The 21,652-nt window shown below is 28.9% G+C and overlaps 2 protein-coding genes across 2 annotated transcripts; both read left to right on the forward strand.

Moving 5' to 3' along the window:
• The first annotated feature begins 308 nt into the window (after positions 1 to 308).
• Positions 309 to 4,416, forward strand: LOC130828475 (uncharacterized). Its single transcript, XM_057694461.1, has 8 exons — positions 309 to 401; positions 853 to 903; positions 1,084 to 1,170; positions 1,371 to 1,538; positions 2,694 to 2,852; positions 3,310 to 3,363; positions 3,489 to 3,626; positions 4,033 to 4,416. Exons 1-8 carry the CDS (start codon positions 309 to 311, stop codon positions 4,414 to 4,416), a joined length of 1,134 nt encoding a protein of 377 aa, XP_057550444.1.
• A 6,050-nt stretch (positions 4,417 to 10,466) lies between these two features.
• LOC130828476 (uncharacterized) lies at positions 10,467 to 11,144 on the forward strand. Its single transcript, XM_057694462.1, has one exon. It carries the CDS (start codon positions 10,467 to 10,469, stop codon positions 11,142 to 11,144), a length of 678 nt encoding a protein of 225 aa, XP_057550445.1.
• Positions 11,145 to 21,652: the final 10,508 nt, after the last annotated feature.

Consider the following 21,652-nt stretch of genomic DNA (forward strand, 5'->3'; position numbering starts at 1 on the left):
TAAGACAATCAGCCAACTAGGTAAATTTATGACATAAATTAGGATAAGATAATAATCAAATAAAAAATTCCGATCCTTACTATTCACTAGAATATATGGATTATACGAATATATCAAGTGATTTAGGTAACAAATCAGTAATATTAATTCCTTTTATTTTGATTTGATTTGATATTATTTCCCATTCTTTATCTTTATTTTACAAAAATGTTTGATTTATTGCTAAAATTTATTTATTCTTAATTACCACTATATATATTGAAATTTGAGCGAATTATATAATTCAGCTTGCCATACCAATGACAACAATGGGTGTAATTGTGTCTCTACTTGTATTTTCAATACTTCTTGGAGGTGCCTTTGGAAGATCATTTTCTCAACAACCAATCCTAACTCTTAAGGTCATGTTCTCCCTATTTTCCATTGTTTTATTAGTATTGCGGGTGGGAAAAAGGTTAGTTGAGAATTAAATTAATTTTTTTTAATAAAATGAGAGAGATAAAATTCGATTCTCTATATTCGCTTTTATTTTACTTTCTTACTAGCCTAGGCTTATGCGACACACAATTTTTTTAATTTTTAATAATAATTTAATTCTTTATGATTTTTATGTATTGTCAGAATATTGGAATTAATTTTTACATTTCTTCTTATCTTATTTTCAAATTATTCATTGATTAACCTAGCAGGTAAGGGCTTTTTCATTCCCCTTGTAATGAGGATTTGATTTTTACCATCTATAAAAAAAATTAATTGTCTTTTTTCCCATCAAAAGAATAATAATTCAATTGCTTATCAATATCCAATGATTTTTTCTCATATCTTTTTTTTTATTGGTATTTCTGTTTTTAGGCTCGGCCTGTACCCTCCCATTCAACAAATCTTATATGGAATCGTCATATCGTGAGACGGACTCATACAAACAGTCCAAAATCATTTATGTTAAAAAGATTAAATAACATCTAAACTATTTTTTTATAAATAAATTAAAAACAGATCAGTTCATATTAAGTCATTTCAGAATGAAACGGTCCTAATAAAAAATTTGTCATGTTCACTCTTTATTACAATCTGTTATTGCAGGCTAATAATGGACAAGTTTATGACTGTGTAGATTTTTACAAGCAACCCGCCTTTAATCATCCTTCATTAAAGGATCAAATTGCAAAGGTATCTATATATATATATATATATATATATATATATATATATATATATATATATATATATATATATATATATATATATATTCGTTTTAATTAAAATAATAAATCAAATAAGTATAATAATAAATTTTTAAGGATCCTTTCATAATCAAGCCTTATACTATAGAGCGCTTTACATATGCTAATAGATGGCCTTGGTTGCAGTTTAGACCAAGCTTAGTAGAAGATGATGGAAAATTAGCTAAGAACATTGGGTTGAAGAATGGAGGTTGTCCGTCGGGAACTGTTCCCATTTTACGATACTCCTATAATCTTACAGCTGGTCGCGGTGAAATTAGTCAACCACCACCTACCCCGCCGCAACAACATTGTGTAAGATTTTATAATTTTCTAAAACTTTTATTGAGGAAATACCCATATATGACCCTACTATTTTCAGCCGGTCTTTTAAGAGATCGTTTTTTTGGAAGATGTCTCTTAAGTTAGGCCTTTAAAGCTTAATGCATACTGTCACTCTGTATTTTTCTTTATGAGTCAACCTAATTAAAGTTAGTTTCTCAAAGAGACCGTCTTTCATAAGAATTTATGCACTATTTTGTCATGAACTTGTAAGGGCCTAAGAACCCTGTTTCAATCGATAATACAATAAATCCTTATAGGCTTATGTACATGTGGTTTTAGGCTTATTTAAGGTGTCCGACCGTTTAAGTCTATATAGAACATGAGCCTTATATATTGACAAACTTATAGTTCACAAGTCAAGTTTAGTTCAGTTGATAATGTGCCTTATTGGTTTCTTGTTTATTGTTTTGATTCTTTTGTAGTATATTTTTATTTGAGTTTTCTTTCAATTTTTATTATTTTTACGTATATGTTATTATAATTTTGGTTTTTTTGATGGTTTATATCTATTTATTTGGTATATCATATATTTTTTTGTCTTATGTTATGTTTTAAAAATAATAATTAAAAAGGTTCTTAATTTTCTTAACTATAAAAAAGTAAATATGGTCTTTATACTCTTTGCTTTGCCTTTGCTTGTGTATACAAATACTCTTAAAAGGAACATTGACTATACAAACTTGATTACGTTCCTTAAAAAAAAACCACTCCACGAAGCTTATATACTAGTCAACATCATCCTACCAAGCTTATATACTACTTTCTCCGTTCCTTAATGAAATTCCTACGAGTAATGTTCACGAAAATTAAAGAAAAATAGATTTTTTTAAATAGTAAATATATTATTTTATTAAATATTAAATTTGAGGGAGGAAAATAAGGACAATAATGATTAAAACAATATTTAAATAAAGTTAGTGAAAAATATAGACCACAACAACTAATAAATTTTTTTTATAAAGATAGTGAGAAACATATGGAGATCGAATATGAAAATGTTAAAATGAAATTAGTGAAAGATATGTGGGAACCATAATCTTTATTAAAATATTAAAATAAGGATGAATAAAATGATTTTTGTCTAAAATTTGCGATAAAAATAGAATTTTTTTTATGTTGATGCAGAGTGCAGTGATAGCAACAACGTTGGATGATATGAATAGAAAATTCTATGGAACAAGTGCTGATTTATCTCTTCATAAACCGGTGGTACAAAGTTCACAATGGTCCTCTGCTCGAGTTAAATTATCAAATGGCCTAGAAAGTATTGAAGCTGGATGGATGGTTTGTATCTTAATGTTTTACCCAAATCATTTTATTACGATATGACTAATACATTTGTTTGACAAATAGTTTTGTACTTAGTTTTTCATTTTTTTCATTTTTAGTTTGTTAATCAGTAAAAAAATATGTTTTGACAAATGATTTTAAGCCTTTAGAAAAATCTGATTTTTAAGCCAACATAAATCAAATAACTATTTTATGTAGCTTTTTCATTTGTTTTTGGCTTTTTAGCTTATGTTTTCTCTAATAAAAAACAACCATAACTAACAATTAATAGTTACCAAATGTCTTTCTAATTAATAATTATAGTTAGCTTATCATAGAGTTGACTTATAACGTAATAAACAAGTCAATACTATCAGTTAGTCAAATAAGTTACAGCCAACATACAACAATTAATTTTCAAATACCGAGTGACAACTCAATTCAAAACCTCACTTTTCATTATTTTGATCAGGTAAATCCAAGCTTCTTTCATGATAATGAAGCCCATCTCTACGCAAAGTTTACGGTAATAATAATGTATACATTATTTTTTTTTTACTAATTAGCCATTGAAGATAGTAATTAATTAAATAGATAAAAATCTTTGAATACATGTCATCTAATTATGTATATTCCTAATTATTGTTATAGAGTAGACAAGAAGAATGTTTAAATCATGCATGTCCAGGGTTTGTTCAAGTCTCAAAATCAGTGGCTCTAGGTGATACCCCACAAAAATATTCATCTATCGGAGGCACTCAATATTCTTGGAATATTACTATCCAAAAGGTATACTCTTTTTCGTCTCTTAGAATTTGTCCCATTTAATTAAAAAGTTCTTAATGTATTTGAGATAGTCGACCACCTTGGATCTCCCCAGAAATAATGACCTTCAAAAATTAAATGGTTCTTTTGTAAATATTTTTTTATATATTAAAAAAGTATAATGTTAAAATACATCTTGTTTTAAATTATTTTTCTCAAAATGCAACGAATTATTTTTTAATATAACAAAAAGATCTATTTTAAAAAGACATTGCAAAAACACATATATAGAACCTTTAAAATCTTTAATCTGCCCCTATTTTAAGTAACGCACTAATATTTTTTATACATGTGTAGTATCCAAGATAAATTTTTTTTTTTGAAACTCAATATATATCTTATTTTCTCTATCATTTTTATACACATGTAGCATCCAGACGACGGTAATTGGTGGATGACTTTATCAATTGACGATCCATTTCCAGTAGGATACTGGCCTGGCAGTCTGTTTACGAGTTTAAAAGAAGTGGCGAATCAAGTCTCATGGGGAGGAGAAATCAACAACCCAGAAAGCATAAGTCCACATCCAGAAATGGGTAATAGTAGAAAGGCCAGTTATGACACTGCAAATTCAGCATTTTGCGCTCATGTAACAGTTGATACTGATACTTCTATATATGTTGAACCTCAAGGCACTCAAAAAGTATACCATTGTCCAAGTTCATACACTGTTTTGGATGAGGGTTATCAGGGAGAGTATTGGGGTCGTTTAATGTACTATGGAGGTTATTTAAGTGCAATAAATAATGCTTAGTATTAGAAAATTTCACATTATGAGTTCAATATGATATTGATAATCCATTTCTATGTGTTGTGCTTGATCATGGTAGTTATGTTTCCTTGTGTTTGGATTATTTATCTCACTCTGACAAATTAAAGATAATATGCACATATTATAAGTTATTAGAGCCTTTTTCCCATTACCATTATTTATCTAATGCTTAGTATTACCATATGATTTTGCAATAATCCTACTCGTTTTGTTTTAATTTTATCCATAACTTAAACCTTTCATTTCTATCCTTTCCTTTTTTTTAGTCTCATTTTACAACTCAATTTTTCTTTTCACTAAAATTTATTTATTTTATAATAAGTACAAAATAAAAGAGACAGATGAAATGTTATGCTTGGATACAAATACTATACAAATTTATTTGATCACCAAACATACAAATATGTTCTTGCAAATTATATGAATTTTCATCATTTTATTTAATTTAGGATATCGATTAATAACTGCATGTCAAAACTTTCTACTCGTTTCCAAAGAAAGTTTTATTTTTTTTTCAATTTTTTGTTTTACAACTAGGGGTGCACAATATTTAGTTTCTAGTTTAACACCTAGATCAAACTAAACTGTAATCTTTCTAAAACAAAACTTTTGAATTTACATATAAAAATTACAATAGATTAACAATTCTAATTTTTTAAAACTTGTGTACATGCATGGTAACTTTTAGATTTTGGGTTTTCCACGTGATAAGCAAAACTTTTAAAAAATCCACGCGGTAAGGCTGTTGTACGCCTATTTATGCGACTCACCATTTCAAATGCCATCAGTTTCAACATTTTCCCCCAAAACATAAACCCTAACTCTACCATCTTTGGATTTGAGGGAGAAAATATGATTTAGATGAAAGATAATAGAGTTTGGGTTTATGTTTTGGGAGAAAAGGTTAAAACTGGTGGAATTTAAAATGGTGAGTCGCATAAATAGGCGTACGGCAGCCTTAAACTTTGAAATTATCATTTGCTAACGTTTTTATGTGCAAAAAAATTACGGTGAGACAATTTGGTAAACCTCAGGGTTACCGTGTGGATTTTTTAAAAGTTTTGATTACCATATAGAAAACCCGAAATCTCAGAGTTACCACGTGGAATTTCTCATTAAAAACAAAATGCATTCGGATTTCATATATTGTTTAAATCAAACTTTGTACACCAATAATTATAACTACAACCTTCTTATTTGTAATATACTAGCTTTATATATTTTTGAACAAAAACCCACCTTTTAAATTGCAAATTTATGTACACCAAATCAAATGCAAAAGGTAGTATGTATTACAAAAATTTATGCTTTTTAAAATTTTTTTATTAAGATGTTGTTTATACTTGGTACAAAGGCATAAAGAATTTGGATAGGATCAATCAATATATAATTTAATACTCCTATGATATATTCATTTTGATAGGTGTGCATTATTTTAACTAATTTTGTGACAAATTAATTTGGAAAAAGAATATTGTATATATAATATATAATATATTATACCTTGGGAATTTGATCCTTTAATAAAGGATGATTAAAGGCCGATTGCTTGTAAAAATCTACACAGTCATAAACTTGTCCATTATTAGCCTGCAATAATAGAATTTATAAATAAGAAAAGATTATAATTTTTGTCATTATGAATAAATCATAAATTATCGTATGAGATGGTTTTAGCGAGAGACACGCCTTATACATATGGTTAAATAGCTTATTTAATAAATATTATGAGAATATAAACTTTTTATTTGAAATTGTCACTGAGAGATGGTTTCTCACAATAATAACTCTAAATAAATTAGAAAAAATTACTTAGAATAATCCAACCTATTCATGATTTTCCTACAATAATCCCACCTATTTATTAACCATGAATAATTCCAAATCGAGAAATCGAGGAGTATTTTCCTAGAGTAAACCTGGTAACTGGATAACTTGCTAGCAAGTTTTATTTTTTAAAAAACAAAGATAAATTAAAATAAAATTTTGAAAAGAATGTTAAAAAAATATTCAAAAAAAATTATGATTTTTTTTATTATTTAGAATTTTTATGTAAATTTAGATATTTCTCTGATTTTAAATTATTTTTTAGTTTACTTTTTTGGTGAATTACCTACTATAGCAGGTTATCGAGTTACTCAAGTTTACTCTAGCACATACCCTTTAAAGTTGAAATTATTCATGGTTAATCAATAGGTGAGATTATTGTAGAAAAATCATAAAAAAGTTGGATTATTGAGTAATTTTTCCAATAAATTAACATCGTTAAAATCATTGGATATTCGTAAACAATTAAATTATTATCTGAATGGAAAAAAGACAATATATTTGTAAAAAGTCAACGTTAAAATGTTTCAATATAGTTAATTTTTAAATTGCTTGTGGAGAAAGGAATTTAAATTTTTCTTTAAGAATTAAACCCCATCATAAAGGAATTTAAATTTTTCTTTAAGAATTAAACCCCATCATAAAGGTAAACGGAATAGTCATTAACCTCTAGACTAATCAATAATTCTCAATAACTAGGTTTATTTTGAAAATGAGAAAACACCATATATAAAAATCAATTTCAATATTTTCACAAAATATAAAAATTGTGTAATGTATAAGCCTAGTCTAGTAAAAAATAAAATATAAATGAAAATAGAGAATCAAGTCTTATTTCAGTTAAAAAGCAAAGTATTACTTTTAATAAAAAGTGTTTAATTTAATTTTCACTTATTTCTTCCTTTACCTGAGGATACCTTACAAAATTATGAAAAAAAAAAAAAATCAAAGATAGGGAGATCATGATCGACCTTAAAAGTTAATATTGGTTGTTGAGAAAATGATCTTCCAAAAGCACCTCCAAGATGAATTGAAAATACAAGTAGAGACACAATTACACCCATTCTTGTCATTGGTATTATTGCAAGCTGAATTATATCATTCACCCATTGATCAATATATTAAATATAGTGGTAATAATAATCGTCAAAACATTAAATTAATAATAAAATATTAGTTTTTCTAACATATACACCAGATATATATGTCAACAATAAAATTGGTAATTATTTGAAATTTGATTCAGAATATTCTCTAAAATATTATTAAAATTACCAATTTTAGATGACATCTCCTACTCCATTAGATTTAAAATAATGACCAATTTTGTTATTTAAACATATACACCTAGTGCATAGGTTAAAAAATTGATAAAATATTCACAGTACACCAAACATTTTTTAAAACAGAATGAGAAATAATATCAAATCAGATCAAAATTAATAAATGAATTAATATTAATGATTTGTTACTTAAATTACATGATAATGTTACAAAAAGGCATGATTAGGTTCCATAATCCATATATTCTAGTTGATCTGAATTTATAATTTGATTAATAGCTTATCCTAATTTTTGTCATAAATTTGCTTTAACTTAATATTACCTAGTTGGCTATTTGCCTTAGAAGCAATTTATTTTTATTCAAGTAAACCAGATAAGTTTTAGCACTATTTATTCAAACAATGGTGACATGTTTGGATTGAGTGTAAATATTTAAAGGATGAAAAACAGTCAAAGTAAAAAAAAAAGAGAAAATAGTGAAATTTGATTGTTGCAGAGGTGGAAGAATGATTGCAAAGTGATGAAAAATGAAGGGAGCTTTCAATTTTATGGGGTAAATATTTATCGTAAGGGAGGGTGGGAGAATGTATTACCTCCATAATAAGGGAAATCATCTTCTTTTTCTTTTATTATTTTTATTTTATGCTCATTTTTTCTTAATTTCATTAATTTGACTTTATTTCTTCCCTTAATTATTTACACCCAATCCAAACATGCCCTAATAGTGATTATATACTCGAGTAAGAACCATTAATAATATCATCATTTTCCTAGTGATAAAAATTTAGTCATTCTATCTTTATTAAATGTCCCATATGAAATTGCACCATTGCCAACACACTATATAAATCTTTAACTTATCTAATTTAATCCATCTATAGCAAAAATCAAGTGGTAGCACTGTTTAAAGCAAAAGGCAAACATTACCATTAATATGTTTCAACATTGATAACATTTTAAAGTTATTGCACTTTGTGGTTGAAATTTTAGGATATGTGGTTAGAATTCTGTGATTTGACATAAATATTATAGACTTTAATACTTCAGAGGATGTAATTGGCAAAAAATAAACATTTAAAATATAATTCGCAAAAGCCTAAAATTTGCAAATATTCTCTTAGCAATGGGCCACACCTTTTGTTGCAACCCAAATTAAATTACATATATGCCACATCACACTGTGGTCCATAGATTATACAAAATTCAACTCAAATAAGGGATAGTTTTTTTGTCGTTTAAAACCTTTCTGTTTTTTCCTTTATAGCAATTTTGTTATCAAAATCGCTATTTGAATTAGTAGTTTTAACTTTTAACTATCATCTTAAGTGCAAGGGAATAATTTTCCCTTTTGCGTAGAATTGGAAATAATTTTGACTGAAAGCTATTTTTTAAAATAAAGTCTATATACTTAATTTTATCTTAGACGTCACTATTCACTCAATTTAATTTTTATAAAGAGCTTATAGCTTTGTCCCACAATATTATTTTTCTTGTATACAATATTGTATACCCTCCGTTCTTTTAATTCCTTTCATTTTGGGTTTTTCACACATGTTAAGAAAGATAGAATCTTTGGTTGTAGTGGATATTATTTTAATTAAATAGTAGTGTGAAGTAATGATTGTATTGAAAATATGAGAGAGGAAATAATTATTAATAAAAGTAAAATAAAAAAAAACTGATTTTATTAAATTAATTAAAAATAAAAGAAAATCTTACAATGGAGGTGAATTCACTAACTTTCCAAATTGGAAAAGTTTGGAGCTCTACAATCAAAAAAAGGAGGGAACTTAATCCCTCCATACAAAACCAAGAAAATAAGAAATTACATATAAAAATCAGTATCGACCAAATTAAACTAACATGGATCAGCAACTACATGTAATCTAATCAAAATTAAATCAAACAATCTGAAAAAATGACCTTACAAATTCCAGTTTAGCCTATAAAGGCTGTTGTTCACTAATTATCTTCAATTATCTTCATCAAAATAACCCAGTAAAACTAAATTTCAATTTGTTCACCTCCAAACAGTTCCTCAAAACATATTTAAGAAGCTTCAAAGATCAATAGCTTCAAAAATCAGAAACAGATGAGTAAAACAACCCACAAAGCCATCACTTATCTTCATCAAAATAACCCAGCAAAACAGATTGTGAAAAAGATCATCGCATCATTAGCCTTCAATGGCTTCAGGAAGTGAAGATGATCAACAAGGAGCTTGGTACTTTGGATCGAATTCATACGTTCCAGAGTCTAGTTCTGAATTAGTAGAAGAGCCACAAAATATGGAAGAAATAGAACCACAGCAACAAAATCAGCATAAGCCAAGACTCACGAATGAGTTAAGGCAACTTATTTTCCAAGAGATGTTGTCACTAAGGGTTAGTGACTCACTTCCTCATGGTACATTCAAACACATAGCTCAAAAATACGGCTACACACATAGAACCATCCAAGATTTATGGAAACAAGCAATACAAACCAAGGAAGCAAACAAACCATACGTTGTGGAATCCAAGTACAAAAATTGTGGAAGAAAAAGAGTGGTCGTACCACCAAACTTACTTGAGTCTAGACCCATTGGCAAACACACTTGCATTAGAGATGTTGCAACATATTTAGATTTGGCACCGTCAACGGTGAGGAGGTTGATAAAAAGAGGCGAGATAAAGGCTCATTCAAATCCACTACACTCGGCTTTAACCGATGCCAACAAAATAAGGAGGGTGGAGTGGATTTTGAACCTTATCCAAGAAGACACCATTCAGAGACACCCGATTTAAAAAGTAATGTAAGATTATATTCACATTGACGAGAAGTGGTTTTATTTAACCAAGAAAACGCAAAGGGTTTATTTAGCACACAAAGAAAAGGTCCCATATAGAGCAACAAAGTCATCAAAGTTCACACCTAAGGCCATGTTCTTAGGGGCCGTTGCTAAGCCTAGATGGAATCATTTGGGCCAATGTACGTTTGATGGGAAAATTGAAAATTTTCCTTTTATCAATAGGGTGGCAGCACAAAGAGACTCAAAGAATCGACCAAGGGGTTCAATAGAAATTAACCATCCGAATCAGTTAATCAAGAAGTTCATACGACAATTAATTACGGCTATACTAAGAAAATGGCCAAGTGAAGGACCTTCCATTATTTTTATTCAACAAGATAATGCAAGGGTTCATATCACAAACGATGATCCAATATGGCAACAACACAATAGGCAAAGGGGTTTAACTTTCATTCTTACTCAACAACCTCCAAATAGTCCGGATTGTAATATTCTAGACTTGGGTTTCTTTAAGAGCATACAATCACTTATGCATAAAAAAATGCCCAAAAACATTACAGAATTAATCACAGCAGTTGAGGATGCATTCGGAGAGTTATATCCAAAGACCTTAACTAATGTGTGGATCTCATTACAACACCATTTAAATGAGATTCTAAAAGTTAAGCGGTCTAATGACTACATACAACCACACTTTGGAAAGAAGGTTGAAGAAGACAATGGCAGGTTAAGGATTCAAGTGACAATCCCAACACTATTGGTTAGAGAAGCTGTAGCTTTTCTTAACCCAAACAGGGATCAGCAATAAACACAAGCATTAACAGAAAATGAGGATGCTACACAAAAAACAGAGATCATTCAAGAAGCTTATGATCAGGCAATTGAAGAAACTTAAGGATGAAAAACATCAAAGCTTCTCAGTTTATTTTGTTCAAATCATCATTAATATTGTAACTTTAAAAACTTTGGAGCAACAATTTGTCAATCACAACCCATATTAATGATTAGTGTGCACGTTTTTTTATTAGTCACTTTATTATTTTACATAATTTTAGAAAAAAAAGCCCCCTAATTCTTCATAGAGGTTATGACACCTCTCAGATTATAATTGTTCATCAACAAATGAAGTAACTGAACATGCTAAAAAAATCAAGTCATGGGTTTTGGTTTACCATATGCTACTCAACCAAGTTATTAAAGTAAATTTTTCAGAATTTAGAAGTTCAACAAATTGACATCACAGGGGCTTGTACACATAAGACCAGCAGCAAACATCAACCCTTAAATCAGATCGGAAACATCATACCAACAGTAAGAACCAAAAAAGCCCCAGAATATAAACGTAAACATAAATCAGAAGAAAATCAACACAAGAACACAATATCAACAAAATTTCATCAAACATAAATTAAAGATCATCATAATGCAGCAGCAAACAACAACACTTAAAACCAGCTCCAATATGTCAAATTTAATTACAAAAAAGAAGGAAACGCAAAATCAAAACAACCTTACAATCATCAGACACGTTTTTTGGGGTTTAATTTTTCCCTAGAAGCAGTAACATCATCAGTAGTGTTAGGGACACTCAAATTAATTTGATCTTCTTTCACATTAGTTGGAGTTAATGGATTTAATTCAGATGGGAAGTCAAACTTCCATTCAACAATTATTGGTGTTGGTTCCTTTTCAACAGAAAGAGAAGTTGGTGGATATTCATGATACATAGATGTGGCATCATCTTCAAGAGACTTTTGATATGCCTCAAGCTCTTTTTTTGACCAGTTTAAAATTTCATTTGAGTAAGAATGGGAACGACCATAGAGGGAACAAGAACACAACTCACCATAATCGCATAGACCATCATAAAGATATGAAGGAATTGTAGAGTCACTCTTAGATTTGTTGTTTTCCATTGCAAAGACTTAAAGGTTCAAGAAGAAGATAATGGCGGATTCCAGAACAGGGGGCATGCAATTTTGAAACTTTGCCAAAATAAACAAAACGAACCTCAAAATGATGAGAATAAACCGATCTACATTTTAATGCAGTTAAAATGCACTAAAAATGAAGAACAAACAGGGGGAAAAAGCCACTTGAAGCCATGAAAATGGTTTTCATGAAGAGAGAGAAATGACCGTTCAAAAGGAGGAGGAAGAGTAGGAAATCAGTAGGTGTAATAATGAAAACCCCAACGCCCAAGAAAAATAAATGAATCCGGATGATTATTCCGGGTACAAAAAAAGAAAAGGGGGTTTTAAGGGGTAAAAGTGGAATAAAAACTTTCTAAAAATAGAAAGTATTCTAAAGTGGAAGAACTTAAGAAACTACCCGTTATAGTAAGATGGAAGAACTTAAGAAACTACCCGTTATAGTAAGATGGAAGAACTTGAAAGAAGGGAGGGAGTATTAAATTGTGAATTAATTAAAGCTTTGATTGAGTAAGACATATTTTCTCCATCTTTATATTTGCAACTTTACGTCATTTTGCACATGAAAATTTTAGATTTGTAATTATACTTAATTTAAATACACCAAGATTGAAAGGTTGGTGTCTCTCTAAGAAAGTGGAGCACGAAAAAAATAATAATAATAATAAACCATTAAAACACTCAAGTTTAAACCATTAACACATTGTCAAATTAACATTATCTCTTCTCTTAGTGTGATGAATCATATCGTGTGAAACCATGCCAATATGCCATAATATTTATTATTTATTTCTTTTGATTAGGACATGAATCTAACAAATAAACTAAATCGTACTCAATGAAATTTTAAACAACCCAATAAAATAATAATAATAATAATAATAATATTTAATAATAACAACGACAACAATAACAATAACAATAATAATAATAATAATAATAATAATAATAATAATAATAATAATAATAATAAATAATAATAATAATAATAATAGTAATAATAATAATAATAATAATAATAATAATAATAATAATAATAATAATAATAATAATAATATGTAAGGATAGTATTAGTTCGAATGAAAAATAAGTATTTGTCTCGATGGCAATAAGTTCAAAGAATAAATCGAAGAGAACAGGCTCTGAGTATTATTTTTTAGGAAAAATTTTGAGTTCGATTCTCATATATTTTTTCTTTTTTTCAGCATACCTTGAAATCAAAATATAATTTGTTAAACTAAATTTAATTTGAACATGAATTAAATCGATTTTTGTTCTTTTTAATCAAAAAATGGCTGGAGAACTCTCACAAAAAGGTAGAAAATTATTTTTTTATGTAGGTGATGAAAATGAAATTACTCTTGTTATTATTACAAAGATAAAAGAGAAAATCATGGAACATTAGTTCTGAAACCAAACTAATTAGTAGTGCATAGTGCTAAAGAATACATCCTCATTATAGATGAGAAGTGTTTTTTTAAAGACATTGTTAAAATGGTGTATTAAATTAAACGAAAGATAAACATTAATCAATACTCTCATGTATTGTTTATCCACAGAAAATAAAGCTACAAATTGATAATTATTCAACAAAAATCAAATTTATGACTTTTGTTCACTGTGAACTTAAGTAGATTTTTTTAGCAAATACTAATCATATATAAGAATTTTGGGATTCTGTGACTCGAATTGAGTCGAAGATCGGGTTTTAAGATGAAATTAAGAGATGGGTCGAAGTGTGGGGGGTGCGGAGTACTACGCAGGGCGCGGAGTAGCTACTGGATTGGAAGACGCTCAGGTTGTGGCCCGTACGTTTGGTCGCGGGTCGCGAGTTTCTGAAGGAAAAGCTATTGTTTTGGAAAATAGGTAGTACGCGGGCCGTGACTTGTGCAGTTTTTTGCGGGGATTCAGTTGTCGCACGTTCTTTTGACGGTTACTTAGTTTTTGGACTGATTTCTTTCTAATTGTTAACCTAATTTCTTTTTATTAAGTGGCATACTATATAAACCTCTCTTCTAATTAGAATTAGGATATGATGCATGAAACACAAAGTGAGGAAAACTAAGAGAGAAAAAGCTTGGAGAGCCATTGTTGTGGCTTCTCATTCATTTTAAAATCTCTCAGTTTATAGTGAAAAGTTTATTCTCGGTGTCAGTGGATGTAGCCATCACATTGATAGTGAACCATGTTAATTTCTCGGTGTGATTGCTTTATTGTTTGTTTGAATCTTTATTGCTTTCCGTTATTGTTTTCAATCTTTGCTTTCGCTGTCGCACAACAAAGAAAATTTATTTTTCAGCAAATACAAGCATACATAAAATAATAATAAATAGTTGAATTTAGTATATATATAAGATTATTTTTCAGCAAATCACTTTTATTTCGTTCAATATTGATGTTATTTTTCCTAAATTTAAAATCAATAGACATGTGACTATGGAGAAGTGAAAATTCACGAAAATTCCAAAGGAAAAAATCGACAATTACCTCAGTTAAAGATTAAATATCATTTTTTATAAAAAAAAAAATTTGAGTATTTTTCACTTCTCATATAATTCTTTTTCATCTTCTGCATACCCTGTCAACTAATATTTATTTTAATTGTTGGCTACTTTCTTTTTTTTTTTCTCTTAAAACCCCTAGCCTTCATTGTTTACTTTGAGGCTATTATCAACGTTCTAGTTGATAGAAAGTCCCAAATTTTTTTATTTTTGTTTTTCGTTACAAACAACGTCTTATCTCTCTATATTACAGACTTATTCTATTCATTTATCGGATTCGATCTACCAATATGTTAGGTTTTAAAGTCTCTCATAGTAAGAGTTTGGGGTCTTGTTATCAATTTGACATTAAACAGGTGTATGACGTTATTATAGGTATCAGTTCGACTAATACAATCAATAGTATCAAATTTATTTCAAGTTCAAAGCCACACCAAATCCAAAGACCCCCTCAATTGTTATAGAATGAAGTCTTCAGTGTTAGATCTTCTTTATAATGATTATGATTTTTCTATATAGAATTTTATTTAATTAAAATTATTATATATTTGATCAATTGTTATACTATTATAAATATTATATGACATTTTAATCAATAAATTATTACATCATCTAAAAAAATCTTCTCCATACTCTACATTTAAAAAAACCTTCAAATACGTAACCGCGTTGATAGAAATTAGAATACTGATTTGGAGTTCTGAGTCAACGCAGAAAGTCAAAACTCGTCCAAAATTTGAAAGCCAAAGAAAAAGCAAAATATAAACTTGTCTTCCTTTTGGAGGCCCACTCAAGTTAGACCACAAAACCAGAAAATTTGAAATGCATAGGAGAAAAAATAAAAAAAATTAACAAAATAAACTAAGTTTTAAACTTATTCCAAAAATAAGCGTGAATTTTTCAAACCTGAGGTTTGGGGCTGTTCGCAGTTAGTAACTGCGAACAGGTCAAAAAAGACAAAATAGTTGTTCGCAGTTAGTAACTGCGAACAACTATTTTGACCTATTTCTGTGCAGCATGTTGTTCGCAATTACTAACTGCGAACAGGTCAAAACAGGTCAAATAGTTGTTCGCAGTTAGTACGTGCGAACAGCTATTTTGTCTGCTTTGACCTATTCGCAGTTAATAACTGCGAACAGCCCCAAACCTCAAATTTGAAAATTTCACGCTTACTTTTGGAATAAGTTTAAAACTTAGTTTATTTTGTTAATTTTTTTTATTTTTTCACTTATGTATTTCAAATTTTCACAAAACCAGCTATTACAAGTGTTGAAAAGGCCCACTCAAGTCAACTCTATTACTTTCGTTTCATCATGAGATGAACTCATATAATTATTTTATGTATCTGAATAATTATTTTAAATTTGTAAGTGATCACTTTAACACAATAAATATACATGTGTCAACTTAATAGAGATTGTTTTACCATCAGATCATCTCATTTAAGAATTTATATCACTCAAAATATCTTTTAGCTAGTTTTTAGAAATCGTCATTCAGCTAAACAATTTAAAAAACACATATTCCTATTATTTATATTCTTAAGCTATTTAATGTCAATATAAGATATATTTTACAATGAGACCGTTTGAACGCATTTCAAGTTTAGGTTATTCCCCACTAACTAGTTGTCATCAATCAACCTTCTCGAATAATTGGAGTACATATTATTCCAACATTGCCTTTTCATTTCACCACTACAAAATTGCACATGAGCAACTTTTAGTAGTTTGTTTTTACAATAGAAGATCTATTTAAGAGATTATTTTTGCTTGGATTAATTCATAAAAATATATAGAGTAAAAATAGATAATAAATATTAATAAATTGGGCTTAAGAGATAAAAAAGGTTTTATATAGAGGGGCTGAAATTATCAAAAATTTAGAATATTTCAATTCTATTAAGTTGACAATAAAATACACATGTAGTTTGATTTTAAACAAGTTAAAATATTTGTGGTCAAATACTATATTTTTTGCAAGAAGTCTTGTATGTGACCGTGTCACGTGAGACGGGTCCATATAAGTAGCATATTAGTAAAAAATAACATTAGAAAAAAAAATGAAATTTGAATTCACATTTGTATAGGAAGTCATTTTTCTAAATTATTTGAGTTGGCTCATTTAAAATCGTCTCACAGTGAAACGGCCTCAAACAAAAAATTAATATATTTTTAGTGATTTATAAGATGGATCGTGGCCTATTTTTTCCCTAACATAGCTTCGGCCATAATTTTAGAGAGCCATAACTCATACCTAATCTCTAATATATACTCCTATTACTAATATCATGATGAATTACACAGTTAGTGAGTAAAGATAAATTTTCTTCGGCAGGGTTCTACCTATTTGAGGTCTAGTTTTTATGTTAAGCGCAATTTTCTTTGTATAATATGGTATGGATAATAATTTAATCATACATTTTTTATAGGCATTTTTTAACAACTCTTTACAAATATTAAAACCTGTTTATTTATAGAGATGACTATTAGATTCTCGAGAAATTCTTCACTTATAATCTACTCTCTCCGTTCTCTAATATTTTTTCCATTTAGAATATTTCATTTTAAAGAGAGAGAAATTTAATTAATGTTTTTAACACATATTTAGAAGATAAAATTTATTTATGTGAGATCTCGTTAGATTCGTCTTAATGTATAATTTTTTATTATGTATATTTAGAAATATTGAGATTTAAAATTTACATTGAAAACTGTGTTAAAAAGTAAATGGAAAGAAAAAAAACATACACAATATTTGTAAGCCATCTTAAACTATGTAATAAATTAATTTAACATGTTATTACAAGCATAAGATTCACCTAATTATTATGGGACAATCAGCATACTTAAATGCCCACAATTGGAAGTCCTCATCCTGATTATGATTACACAATTACAATTATGTCAAGAGAAGTTGATAGGACTGTCCATATTATTATTTATGAGTGGTGAAACCACTTTAATTTCTTCAATGGACTTCCCATTTTCCACTATTCACGCCTATTTAGTAGGAGTAGTAAATTCTTGGGATTGGATTGGTTTATTGTATATTTTTTCGAAATATTATAATTAGACATTAAAAACGATGTAAGTTGATATTTAAGATATTAAAAGTAGACATTAAGGATACGGTAAGTAAGCTTTAAGGATAATGTAAGTAGGCATTAAGAATATAATAAATATGCATGAATTTTTAATGGGTTAGGCTTGAGACACATCTCTTAAAAAGGTACACAAGACCAAGGGTTTTCAGTTTCCATACATGGTATCAGAAGCCAACGTAACAAGAGGTCAAGAGTTCGAATCTCAACCATCCCTCATTTAAAGTGGAATATTCAGCGCCTATGCACATCCACACTTCTAGCCTAATGGGCTCTCGTGTGAGAAGGCGTGTTAGAGTATATAACATATCCTGAAGCCTTAACCATCAGTTTAAGCTTCTGATTGAGTGGGTTACTTGAGAAAGGTTTATCACCAAAGTATCCATTAACCAATTTTGACCATAAAGTGTGTAAGAAACTTATCAACCCAAGTGGTTATGACCAATTCGACACCCTTCTCATCATTGCACGAGACTTTTACATGCATCAAGTGTCCTAATAAATCACTAACCAAAGGCTTAAGGATACTCACTAAAACACATATGCATCAAGTAGATCATACGGACGCAATTGTACTAGAACGACCAAAAACAGAAAATGAACCAAAAAATTTACCAACTCTTTTAAAATCAGCAAAATTAACCGGTAAACTTACTGATAGAAAATTGGACTAATATTTTAGCATTTGCTCAAACATAGAATTGCCTCCAATTGTGGTTTTAACAAACAAATATGTGGTAAAACCTTTTGGAATAGAACATGAATATTAACAAATGCTTGGTGCCAAACAAAATTTTAAACAACAATTAGTTTTAAACATAATCTATAATTAATTAGTCACTACCGTTAGAACTCACAACTTTAGAATTGTGTCATAAATCAACTCAAACATACATGTACCAAACCAAATCATCAAAAGCAAAATTAACATGCGGGCCTATCCAAATATAACTAGCTTGATCTGACTAGTCCAAAGATTGTAATTAAACTTAATACATCGCTCTCAACAATTTTTTTTACCAAATCATGACTCTTGTCAAAGTTTTCCTAAACAAGAATTTATTCCATTAATATTACTTTCTTACTAGCACACCTTTGCTATTATAACCACCAAATTAGAGTACCTATATGATAGTGAGGTTGAAGTCCAGAGCCGTCTTGAAAAAAATTTGAGGCAATGTGTATTTTTATTTTACACCTTATTTATTGTAAATATATTTGTTTTATAAATATACTTTACACATTTTTTTTTTATAAACTTTTTCATATACAAATGAAAAAAGGCCATGTACGATCGATCACCTAACACATCCTTAAAAACCCCCTACGTAGAACAAATCCTTTGAACAATTTTTACCAAAGACTCACTTCACAAGATATATCAACCAAAATTGCAAGAAAGTTTTTAGCTCAAAACCTATACAAGGGAAAAATTGGCATAGAATAACACTAAGTCATAAAGAAAAAAAATGATGTAACCTTTTAAGCAAACAAATCTATATATAACTTGTGAAATGTAAAACTTGATGGGTTTTCAACAAAATGTGCCATCTCTTGAATTTGAAGATGAACAACAAACCCATAATTAGTAAAAAGTGGATACACTCTTTGGGCATAGAATTATCCCCTTCATTGTTCCATCATAGACAACCTTTTCATAAAATCTTTTGCAAATAAAAAAATTATACTACCTCCTATTCACCTTAAGAGTCTCATTTAACTTTTTACGGATTTTAAGGAGAGTTAAATGTGAGACCCTAAGAGTAGGAAAGAGAGTGGTATTATGGGTTTTTTAATGTAAGGGAGAAAATTTAGTATGAGTAATGGAGGGTATAATTGAAAATAGGATAAAGTTACTAAGGGCATAAAAGTCAAAAACCCATACCAAAAATAGAAATAAGACAATTAAAGTGACTTGACCATAAAAGAAAATGGGATACATAAGCTGAATAGGAGGGAGTAATAGATAATATCTTCAAAATACTTGTTTTTCCATTTTACTTTTTGTTGTATGCGTCGCTTGTTCGAGCATTCTTTGCTAACAACTTCTTGATCTTTACGTGATAATTCATATATTAATATATTCCAAAACCCATTGTCATTGCAAATTACACTAAGAACAAGTCAAGCATCATTTACATCATTTAAGGGTAGACAACTTGGACCAAATTCTTTAGTAATAAAAAAAGATTAATTATCTATCGACTAAAGCTTTAATATTTAACTCCATCTCTTTTATGACATTTTAGGTTACAAGCATGATGACAAATTTATATATTCCCACAAAATTTCATATAATCACATTATTAATATTTTTACTAATTTTTAACTGTCAGTTATCACTTCTTAATTGTTAGTTATCACAATCATTATATTCCTAACAAATTTAACTAATTTTCTTATCAAATATCCTACGTTTTTTAAAGTTGTTCTCGATCATAAGTAATGTTTATGGGAATTAAGAAAAATATATTATTTTAGATAGTAAATATTTTAATTTATTGAATAATAAATTTGATGAGGAAAAGTGAAAATCATAATCATTAATAAAATATTAAAATAAAATTAGTGAAAAAATATAGAGATCACAACTATTAAAATATCACTTATCACAACTATTAAACCTAATGACTTTAAAAGTAAAAAAAACCAAAAAAAAAAATATCACACCATGTAGCAGGAGCAACACTCTCGATACATAATTAACATTAATAATTATACTTAAGATAAATAATGCGGAAGTGTAAAACGCCGAACTGCTAAAAACCATTTAAACTAAAATTGTTCAAAACATAAGTAAAAAAAATATCTTACAACTGAGAAAATATAAAATAAGGTTTACTTAAATACGATAAAAAAAACAATAAGTACAATATAGTCATCAAGTAAAATCATTGAAGCTAAGTCCTCGATAGAATAATTAAAGTTGCGGCCTGGATCGAAACCTGAGCTAAATTTTCCTGCAAAATACTGCCATCCATAATATGGACGACAGCCGATTAAATCGGTCAGCGATAAAGCCGAGTACAATTTTCTCAACAAGCTTATGATGTGATAGTTAAATCATGCTTACAGAATAATCATCAAGCACAGTATAGAAGGTTATTACTCATTATTGACCTTTACTAAGCCATTAAGTTACATTCTCAATACTTGCAGAAGTTCATTACTGCTACTAAATACTTGGTAACCTTAATGCTTATTTAATCAAGTTCAATTAAGCCTCATAGCTTTACCATCATAGCACATCACAAGATCACAGCAATAATGACAACTGATATATGTAAGGGTCTGGTTAGGTGAGGACCGTAGTCCTAAACCCTAACTGTGGTGGGAGTCGTCACTCCTCTCAATACTGTTATGCTCGAGACTTCACAGGATGGGTTTTTCTCGGACCCCCTGTCTGACACCGCATTTTACGTGCCGGCTAACACGGACGCCGGGATTTTACATGCCGGTCCATGGTTCGACGTTACCTTACTATCAGAGTCATACAATCAATATCATGCAATATCAAACAAGACTCTAAACCGAAATAGTTTACATTCTTATAAGTCAAACTTCCACTAGTCAAATTTTTGACAATTCTACCCTTTTAGTAGAAACAAATTACTAGTATCTAATAAATTAATATTTAATTAAATAACAAATTTTCGTAGCTATACTAAGATTCCTGAGGCTAAACTAAGTCATTATTGTGTCATAAATAATCATAACAGTCAAGGGTAATATTTCTAAGTACTTAATAACATATTTTATCAAATAACCAGTAAAATAGTAA

The sequence above is a fragment of the Amaranthus tricolor genome, chromosome 12, assembly GCF_026212465.1.
Source record: "Amaranthus tricolor cultivar Red isolate AtriRed21 chromosome 12, ASM2621246v1, whole genome shotgun sequence".
In the NCBI taxonomy this organism is placed as follows: Eukaryota; Viridiplantae; Streptophyta; class Magnoliopsida; order Caryophyllales; family Amaranthaceae; genus Amaranthus; species Amaranthus tricolor.

Coding starts and splice junctions, on each gene's coding strand:
- LOC130828476 (XM_057694462.1), top strand. CDS start 10,467: ATGTTCTTAGGGGCCGTTGCTAAGCCTAGATGGAATCATTTGGGCCAA.
- LOC130828475 (XM_057694461.1), top strand. CDS start 309: ATGGGTGTAATTGTGTCTCTACTTGTATTTTCAATACTTCTTGGAGGT. Junction 402..852: donor AACCAATCCTAACTCTTAAG/GTCATGTTCTCC, acceptor TTCTGTTTTTAG/GCTCGGCCTGTACCCTCCCA. Junction 904..1,083: donor TTATATGGAATCGTCATATC/GTGAGACGGACT, acceptor CTGTTATTGCAG/GCTAATAATGGACAAGTTTA.